The 10,819-nt window shown below is 36.6% G+C and overlaps 1 protein-coding gene across 1 annotated transcript in view; it reads right to left on the bottom strand.

The window, feature by feature from the left end:
- Positions 1 to 10,456, bottom strand: part of CCDC102B (coiled-coil domain containing 102B) — a 158,523-nt gene extending 148,067 nt beyond the window's left edge. The window contains exons 1-3 of the mRNA XM_009641471.1: positions 9,851 to 10,456; positions 7,776 to 7,990; positions 1,658 to 1,766 (exon numbers count right to left, since the gene is read on the bottom strand). Coding sequence (XP_009639766.1) covers positions 1,658 to 1,766; positions 7,776 to 7,990; positions 9,851 to 10,456 — 930 coding nt within the window. The remainder of the gene's footprint in view (positions 1 to 1,657; positions 1,767 to 7,775; positions 7,991 to 9,850) is intronic.
- Positions 10,457 to 10,819: the final 363 nt, after the last annotated feature.

Here is a 10,819-nt window from a genome sequence, read left to right on the forward strand (position 1 = left end):
CTGACAGTGTCATAAACCATAAAGACTACATTTCTTAAGCAAAACAATTAACTAAATCTAGGTTTCCTCTGTTGTGCAGAAGTATGACAAACTAAAATCCTACTTAACGAGCAAGCAGAAAATAAAGAACTAAAATCTGAAGGAATTCAAATATGACAGATAGATGTTAATTTGTTGCTGTGAATGTTCATCTGTGAAGTAAACTCCATTTACAAGTGGACAACCTTGTAACTAGAACTTGGAATTTAATAGTCTGCTTGCAATCTTTTTCAAAACATGAAAAAAAAGAGAATTAATTTTCCTGGTTTATTCCAAATCTGAGATGTTAAATCTATTATGAAATTTTAAATTTTCTATCTATATTTAGTTATATAGATATACATTTTTAGTCTTGTTAAATCTAAGAGGTCCTTGACCCACTGTTCTGAAAGGTAAATCCTGAAAGCTGCAACATAAATATTTCTTATTCTTCTACTCATGAACTTGGATTGAAATGAACACTTCTTTCCTAACACCATTCCTACATACCCAGGCAGTGTTTTTAAATTACTCCTTTGAAAGCTGATCTCTTTTATAAAAGTATATTGCTTTCTGGCATCAGAACTCCAAGAGCTCCCTGCTAAGATAAATTGGTCTCCTGACACATTTACCTGTTCTCCTGAATATTAGGACAAACCTTTGTTGCACTTGGAAGATCCTGTACTTCAAGACATGCCAGCTTTGTTTACCAGTCAGAGCTGCCTCCCATGGGATCCTACCCAACCCTTTCCTCCACCCAAGCCTCAATGGAAGGTATCAGGCACTGCCTGCAGCCCATGGCTTGGGGACCTGCATCCTCCCTCAGCATCTCTGAGCTGAGGACTCTACTGTGCCAGCAGCAGCAGCCCCAACCCACGCGGGGGTCCATGCCCCAGGGTGTGCCACTGCTGTTGCTGAAGTGTCTCATGCTGCCATAAGCATGTTTCCAGCACCATCCCACATGCACACTGATGGACAAGACACCACTTGCCACAGAGACAGACTGGGACCTGCGCTCTGGACCTGGAAGTTACACAGCTCTCCCCCAGTGCCACCTGAATGGGCTGGGCTCTCCCTAACCAGGAGTCACCTCTCGACCACAGCCTAGATCTTGGGATGCCCGCACCACTTCCTCCTTGCCAGGCTGCCACGCCCACCATGCCGACTTGGTAGCCTGGAGGCAGTGTCCTCAGTCCTCACGGTGGAGGGACTTCCCCATACACACCCTTGCCCCACATGGGCTCTTTCTGCCCAAAACCAAACCCAGATGGACCCTGACCATGGCTCACTGTACATCCCAGCCACCACCCTCACCACACATGGGGACAGGGCACCAGCACCTGCCTCCTCTGGCCAGTCCCTTCCTGAGGGACTATGGAGTCACCCTAGTGCCATCCTTGCAGCTCCCCAGCACTGGTGCCACCATGGCAGCACAATGATGGCTGCACCACGGCTGGACTTCTCCACACACACTTGGCAGTACCTTCCCCCCAGGCTAGAGGTATAAATAGTTGATAAATGGCTGATTTATCACTTTCATAAACCCTAGATATGATTTTACTCTTAGTTAGAACACAGGAAATCAGAAGTCTCAATTTTTTTGCTTACTCCATGTTATAATGATGTACTGCTAACATACCTGTTTCAGGCTTTCCAGCTTGGTTTCTCTCAGTTCTTCATATTTCCATTTCCACAGGAATAATTCATTTTCTATATTTTCCATTTCTTTTGCCAGAAATACATTCATTCTGAAAAGGTATTTTTAAAGTCAGCATTACATCTTTTTGAAGTTGACAACAGACAAATTACTTTGAATCCTTTTCATAGCTTGAGTTATATTTTGATGCCCTTGTCAACTGTATATCTCATTTTTATTAAAAACCTCTATTATGATCATATCATTATTCCAAGATATTTAACAAAAATAATAGCTACAGAGAATAAAGAAATCCAGTACTATAGAATTAAAATTTTAAATGAAATAAACTTTTGGGATAAACTGAAGAAAATTTGGAAATGGACTTCAGTTAGTGATTCAGGTCGCCTAATACATGGCAAGTTACTGAAGATCCTCAGAGAAAAGATACTGTATCACTTTTATTTGTGTACAGACAGAAGATTATTTTAAACACACATGTACAGGAGAATATATACAGTATGTGGACACTACTGAAACCAAAGATGATCTCGTGGCCAGCAGGTCGAGGGAGGGGATTCTGCCCCTCTACTCTGCTCTGGTGAGACCTCACCTAGAGTACTGCGTCCAACTCTGGAGCCCTCAGCACAAGAAGGACATGGAAGTGTTGGAGCGGGTCCAGAGGAGGGCCACAAAAATGATCCGAGGGCTGGAGCACCTCTCCTGTGAGGACAAGCTGAAAGAGTTGGGGTTGTTCAGTCTGGAGAAGAGAAGACTGCGGGGAGACCTGATTGCGGCCTTTCAATACCTAAAGGGGGCCTATAGGAAAGATGGGGAAAATCTTTTTAGTAGGGCCAGCTGTGACAGGACAAGGGGTAATGGTTTTAAACTAAACCAGGGTAGATTTAGACTGGATCTAATGAAGAAGTTCTTTAAAATGAGGGTGGTGAAACAGTGGAACAGGTTGCCCAGAGAGGTAGTGGAGGCCCCATCCCTGGAAGCGTTCAAGGCCAGGTTGGACGGGGCTCTGAGCAACCTGATCTAGTTAGCGGTGTCCCTGCTCACTGCAGGGGGGTTGGACTAGATGACCTCTAGGGGTCCCTTCCAACCCAAAACATTCTATGATTCTATGATCTAATTTAGATATATAAAACAAATTAAAATATGTGTATTACAAGTTTCAAAAAATAATAGCTCTTGAAAGAAAATGCTAGAAGAATTTTAGAAAGATGGATTATTTAGGTCAGAGGTACTACACCCTTGTTAAGCGTTTGCCTCTGGAATGTTGTTTGAGCATAATGTCCATTACTACATTCAGGAAAAATACTTAAGATACACAATTCACAAAGAATAAATGGCAATTCCTTGTAGAAAGGTACTGTATTACAGAAAGAATGAACTTTGATATTTACTTTTCCCCCTCTTCTAACAAATTAAAATATTTTCAGTCATTCAGGAAGTAATGAAAGAAAAATGAAGCAACAGAGTCACTACAGATGTTCTTGTCTTTGAGACCAATTAAAAACTCATTTCTGTGTTCACAGGAAACATTATTAGTTCCAAAGACAAGAATAAACTTGTCCTAATTCTGTTTTATGAAATTCCTTCATAGTTTAATTTTATATTTGTGTAATGCATATGCATCATTTCGCAATTTTGCAACAAAATAGAATTTGGAACATAATTAAACGTGAAAGAAAAAATTCTTAATTACAAATAAAAGCATTCAAAATGTATTTCTAACATTTCTATGAAATTGAATCACAGTTTAAAATTCTGGAATATTCCATTGGCTATAAACATCAATATAGGAATAAAGCCTATAAAGCCAGGATGCTGAAGAAATTTGAAATCTAAAAAATAATAAAACCACATGAGTACTATTATGTTAGGAGATGAAAATTTTACATTATATAAATTCCATGAAAATCGAGGGATGAAGGGCAGGTATACGAGAAAAGAGAAAAATATTTAAATAGTTGAAATGAAAATTTTAATATTGGCAATTAAAGAAACTGTTGTTTGCCACAGTAGTTCTTTTCTATTCTGAGGCTAATGAATTTGTCAACCTTTTTGCTAGATATTAACGCCAGGCTGACTGTAACTACATTCTGAGAATATTTGCTTAAAAATTCATCTTCCACAACAGCATTGTTAACTGTAAGGAATTAAAGCAAAGGGTTTTGATGAGAATTGTCTGGGGCATGTCTACGTAGTATACTGCAGGCTCGCACAGAGGCACCAAGAGTTACCACTGACTGGTCTGGCTCAGGTCCTGGAAGCAATGTTAGCTACATTAATGAAGCAATCCACTTGAGTAAAGTTATCTTCTTGTTCTATCTTCTTTTACAGCAAAGCTTTACACTTTTGAACCAGGGATCTCCTTTTTCGGCATAGATACAGCACATAGCACAGTTTATCTTGGTCAACAGTTATGGCTCCCATAACATAGTAATAAGATAAACACCATCACTCAAAGCAAAGTGGAGCAAGATGACTTCTGTCATATGTAAAGCACCTAAGATATGCATTTCAACTGAACAGTATTTCTTCTAAAGTAATGGGATATCTCAGTGTAACAGTATCATGACTTCATTGGGTAGCTAAAAGAATTATTGAGGGATGTTTAATACAGTAGAAAGTGAAAGCATGAAAGATGACAGTTTAATACTTTGAGCAACAGTTTGTTGACTCTACTGAATGCATTGAAAGTTCTTAGAAATAATCTAATCTGAAAAGTTAAAGAGGAATGTCCAGTATGTGGTGCTTACTTAGAAGATACTACTTTTGTGTTACAGTACCTCTTGAGATCAGGTGCCTCTGATACTACTGAATGAAACAGATGATCCTGACCACATGAAGTTTATTATTTAAATAAAGAAAACAAAAAGTAGAAAAAGTAATATAGCAGAGATTGGTGAAGCATCTTACTGCTACTTAAAAGATCAAGATCAGAGCATTTTTAATGGATCTTTTAACCACCTATTTTAATTCCTTATTATCTAATTAAATCACTGAACTACATAGAATGGTTGAGGCTGGAAGTGACCTCTGGAGGTCATCTGGTCCAACCTCCACTGCTCAAGCATGGTCACCTAGAGCTGGTTGCTCAGGACCATGTCAAGATGGCTTTTGAATGTCTCCAAGGATGCACACTCAGAAACTTCTCTGTGCAACCTGTGCCAGTGTTTGGTCGTCCTCACAGAAAAAAAAAGTGTTTCTTGATGCTCAGACAGAACCTCCTGTGTCCATTGCCTAAGCCTACCCACCAGGCCCTAAGCAATTCCTGTTCGATTTTGTCAACTACCAGTGCAGTTGGTGGGCTTTTGTAGTTTTAGACCAAAGAAACACTTTTTAAGTTCAAAATTGAATAAATTAAGATCACGAAACTAGAAGACATTTAGATGAGAACACTGATCCAAAAGATGACTAAAGATACCTATTTTAGGCAAATGATTCTTTAAAGTGCTGAATGACTCATAAGGTCTTTAATTCCTGTTCATATCAATGGGCTCTCAAACGTGTATTTAATATGAGCCATAGTGCCTAGCAGAGGATTTTGGTGTGTGATTTTACATTGTAAACCCAACCCTGAAGTTCTTTGAAAATCGAAACATAAACTTTGAGCTCTTCATTTTGGCGGGTTTTTTTGGTTTGTTTTTTTTTTTTTAGAGCTCCTTTCCTTCTGTATTTTGGAAAGCCTGATCCATGGCTTAATGGTATATTGGCATTACTGAAGATAGCTCTAAACAGAATGCAAGAAGCATAGGTCCTCTCAGGGTTAAGAAGCAAAACATCTTATGGAGAGATTAGTCAGGTAGCTAGGGGCAAGTCCAAACACTTGGATCTGCATGAGCTAATTTGACTCTGGAACGAACGCGGCCACAGTTCGGGAATACTGCATGTGAACCAGAAAATTCTGCTGAGAAGTCCTGTGCTGTATGAATAAGATTGCACCGACTGCCAAGGTAACCTTTGGACTTGAGGTTCAAGTTGTCTGTGATCCAAGCTTGCTTTTGATGCAGCACAGCTGTGTGTCCTTGGCTCAAGTTTTCTGAGAAAATTACTAAGTTGTGAGGAAGAAGCTGTGAGAAAGTACTTAAGCTAGAGCCATGCAAGATAAGAAAAGTAAAAATGCAAACAGGGGAGAGATTGCTGAGATAGTTATTATTAGCACCTCCAGGATCCAGGAGCAAAAATACTGACGTGAACAAGTATAAAACCCTGAGAGGGAAACCTGGGAATCTGAAGATAGAAAACTCAACAAAATAAACCTATTCCAGTAAGCAGGGCAGACCAATGCTTCCTGAGCTGGCAGATGATAGCCTGTCCAGCAAAGACTTACAGGGTGTCTCAGGAGACTGGTGACTATGTTAATGCTTATCCTGGTAACATTACTCCTAGCTATTTACTGTGTGCATTGCCAAAAATAATTGTCTCATACTTTTAAGTTGCATATATTCTGCTTACAGAACATCTTTGCATATGGGAGGTGTTGCCCAAAGAGACGTACAGACGGAGTTGTTACACCAGTGCCCACTGCTATGTGGAAATCACTGTTCTGTGAGCATTTGCTGCCTGCCTGAGGTTGGCACTGGTATATGTTGCACAGTGTAGACAAGTCCCAGTTCTTACCATGTACTAGTAAATTTATTATTGTATACCATAGTCAGTATCTATCTAGGGATAAATGGAAAAATATGTCTCTCTGAAGTACAGTTACAAATTGGCCAGAGAAGCACTTGGACAAACCAACCAAAATGAGGAGGTAGAACCAGGGTTTATTAATTTTTTTTCTATGAAGTGATTAAAAAAATAGGAGCTGAAAAATTATCCCATTTCTAAAAGGGAAGTTTTATATATGCATGTATGTATACTGTGATTGCTGTTGAAAAATGAAGTACCTAGGACCCTAAATATTTCACCCAGAGGAGAATGGAGATGTGAGGCATCAGTCTCTTAACTCACAAGAAATACCATGACAAACTGGAAAATTTAGGCATTCTGGGATTTTTGTTTCCACAAAACACTGAATCCTTTTTAATAACATAAAACACACTTCTGGTCACCTGCTGCAATATGATTCAAAAAAGAATTATCTTATCTTTTCTACAGCTATCTAATTCATATAACAGAACACAATAAACACTAGTTTGGAATTTAAAAGTTTTTTCATTTCTTTTAATCAGACTTGTACTATCCACAGGACAATTGTGAAAAAAGCTGACAGGAAAGAAATTCTTCATCACAGACTGTCTGAACTGAAACTGTTGAATGTATTTACAACAGAGGGTGTATTTTCTTTCTTTTCACTTTCTAATTAACTTCAGATGGTTTTGAAGTTAGTCACATAGTGCCTGAAGTCTCCAACTACATCCGTCATACATCTCATACTGTGTGTTCTCTTGGAAAGCTTTTTTGGTGTGATTCAATCTTGCTCAATACTGATCATCTGTATGAAACATCAAGGAATTCCTACCAACACAGAGACTTACATGCTAGCATACATTGTGTAATCAACATATGACTTCTTTTACACCATCAAAATGCACATTTACTGTTTATACAAAGTAAATTTGATAGGATAAAGTAAGCGTACAATAAGCGTGCTATTCTCTATTATCTACTTTTGACATAGACCTTACTGCAAGTGAAGAGGTTAAGTCTAACAGCATTTTGCAGCTGTATTCATGTATTTTTAATTCAAAAATAGCCTTAGTCATTCTGCAGTTGACTCTTTCAAAGTCTTCTGGTAGAGAATATGAAAATTTGCTATTATGCACAAAGCACTCCAATAACTGAGCATAACACATTAGATACCACTGCATTGATACCAAATTTTTAATAAGTATAATTTTTTAATTAACTATACATTCTTAACAGTTCTGTATGGAGCACTTCTTTTTTAAATGACAGACAAGCCAAGGAAAGCAATAAACACACTATGCTGAATTTTCTTTCTAAATTCTTATCAAAGCCTTGTAAATAGCAATAAATAAATCTTAGAAATGAGAACTTATAAGCTATAAATGCAAATATTATGATATCTATTTTAGAAAGCGTCTTAAAACCCTTTAGTTTTAATAGAGATTTCACCAAGTAGGATACATTTTGCACTTACTCTCTTTCCTTCTGTAAGATTTTCTGCATCTCAGCCATATGCAAATGCAAGACTGAAACATGTATTAAATCATTCTTTGTTGTCCTAGCTGTACTGTCCAAATTTTCTTTAGGTTCCTCCAAAAAGATGTTGGGAACTCCATTGGGAAAGGAATCAGGAGGCTTTGGAGTGATTTTTTTAATGTGACTTCTTTGGACTTTGATTACCTCTACATCCTGAGAAAACAAAAATATGACATCTGTGAAAAATATAAATGAAGGGAAAAGTCTAACATAAATTTCTAGAACAGCCTTAGAAGGCCCTGTAGAAGTTAAGTCACATAAGAGTAAAAAGGGAGTAAGTAATGTCTTCACAGTTGAATCATATACGTATAGAATGTGCAAAAAAAGTCATTGCAGGAGGATCACTGTAGTTTTGTGACATCTCACAACTTCTGTTATGACAAGCTTCATATCCAAATTATTTCTAATGTATCTTTACTAAAGAAATAGATTCCAATTATTATTGGTTGTCTATAAGTACAGGAAAGGCAGAATCCTGGAACTAACAGAACCAGGAATTCAATTTATGCATACAAATAATATATTGAGAAACTCTACATTAAGAACTCTTAAACTTCTAATGTACATTATGTGGAAGCAGATGATGGGCTTATACAAGTTTTGCATAAGGACCAAAGTTAACTGCATAACATACCAACTTGGATCCCATTCAGAAACAAAAAGCACTATAATATCTATTTTGAAAATACATGTTTTGCATACAAAACATAAGCAAAACTAAAAACAATTAGGAAAAATAATCAAAAAATCAAATACAACTTTATGAGGAAGACTGAACATCTCTTATAAACAATAGCTTCCTTTAGAAATGTATTTAAGTTTTACCACCTCTGACAAATTTTGTTTAAAACCTAACCTAATTTTAGCAGATTACTAACAGTACTATTTCATACCACCATGTCTTCTGGGTTTTTAGAATGCCTGAAAGCTATATCAGAAAATAATAGAAGCTGCTGAAAAGATAGGACTGGTTTTCATTCATATATAAAGTTTCAATTTCAAAGTAGTGCATTATTTTATACTAAGGAGGAGAAGAAACAGTTAAAATATATTTGGTGTCATTTCCTTCCATTGGCCCATCTGTCTGCCCAAAAATATGAAAGGCATGCATTTTTTTGCCAAATTTGTTCTCACTACTAACACTATGGTGGGGTTTTTTTCAGAATTCACAGGAATCTAATGTAATATAGCTGCATTACAGTGAGTGAAAATTCTGAAAGTAATACATTCAGGCTAAGATCCTGATAATTTTTATTGAACCGAAGTAAAAAATTTCCTACATCCTACAGTGTAAGGAAAAATGTTTTCCTACAATGTAGGAAAAAAAAAATCTTACATCTACAATGACTGCTATCTACCAGACAAATAAAAAGTATAGTTTTTACATGGTGCTGCCTATGAAGACTATGGAATGCAGGCCAAGGCACAGAATTAAAGCTGGTAAAACATGAGGAAATAGTTCCATTTTTATTAATATAATTGGTTCTTTTGTACAGAACTAGGAGCTGTATTAAATCATGTCCATACTTGATTGTTTAATTCTGCGTAACAATGTAATTACTCTCCTTGCCAAATAAAAATCTTGCCACTTTGCAGAAGAATTTCCCTCACCTCTCCCCTCATTTCAATAGTTGTGTTAAGGGAGAATTAAATTATTTTATTTCAGAAGCCAGGAACCTACATTGCTTTTTTTGAGGTAAAAAAAATTCTCCAAAATATGGAGAATTCAGATAACAGAGCTAATCTGTTACCTTAAAACATAAGAGTCAGAACAATAAGTTATTGCATATAACAGCCTGCCTCTGTTATTTAAATGTTTAGCCATAGTCAAAGGCTGTGAATTGTTTTCCATATTTACCTATATTAAGAATATTAAATAGGTGAAAAAAGTGGGTTTACTGTTGTATGGATCAGGTAATATTTTCATCAAAATCCTTGAAAAAATCCCATTTTTAGATACACATCCATAATCTCCAAATTCTTCATGAACTAAAAAAATTCCACATTCTTTACCTTTTTTGTGCCTTGTGCCCCAGGAATCTTGTTGGTTTTGTTCAGTTCTTTCTCAGGTTCTTGTTCCAGAAATGTTAATTGGTTTACATCTTTTTTAGTATAAGACATTTCTGAGCAACTGAATTCAGTTTTCCAAGCAGTTACATTTTCTACGTTTTCCTTCTCACGTATTAAATCTTGAATTTTTTTTTTAAGCATACTCAGTTCTTTTACAACACTGTCTAATTTGATTCTCAATTGTCTTGCTTCCTCTTGGGCTTTATTTCTTTCTGCTCTAACTTTGCTCCATTTCTCCCTCCAGTTAGCGGTACAATCTGACCACCAGTGCATGGTCTTCTCCATTTGGGCAGCTCTGGCTTTGACTTCTTGCAGTTCCTGAATTCTTATCGCTTCAAAAATTTCCCAATCACTGCTGTAATTTGTATGCATATCTGGATAATGAGATGAATATGGGCGGAAACTTTGAGATGGCAGATTTGCATTACAGAGATGGCCACCTTGTTGGCAATGTCCAGCTAACTTATAAGGTTGTCTTAGTTGGGTCCCAAAAACCTGCGTGTCTTCCATTAGTTTCTGAGTGGAGCCTAAATTCATGTTTTGATTCATAATATAATTTCACTCCTAAAAAAGACAAAGACAGACAATAATTTAGCTTCCCTCAATCAAATTATATTAATAACTCAAACAGTTTATATTACCACTATAAAAATGAGATAATCTTAATAATACTGTTCATGTTTTAGAAATGTGCTTCATCAACAATAAATATCTATTAAAATACATTTTTTGTAATACCTGCATAAGCAGACTTATTACTTGACTAGGAATTGCTAGCAAAGGAAGTGTAATTAAATAATCGTAGTGCTCTCAAAAATTTTTGAGTCTAGAGAAACCACGCAAAAGCTTTCTTCCTTCAAGACAAGATTAAATTGAAATAATATATTAATTTAAATGTCTAGTAAGAGGAAA

Source organism: Egretta garzetta, unplaced genomic scaffold, assembly GCF_000687185.1.
Source record: "Egretta garzetta isolate BGI_Z169 unplaced genomic scaffold, ASM68718v1 scaffold126, whole genome shotgun sequence".
In the NCBI taxonomy this organism is placed as follows: Eukaryota; Metazoa; Chordata; class Aves; order Pelecaniformes; family Ardeidae; genus Egretta; species Egretta garzetta.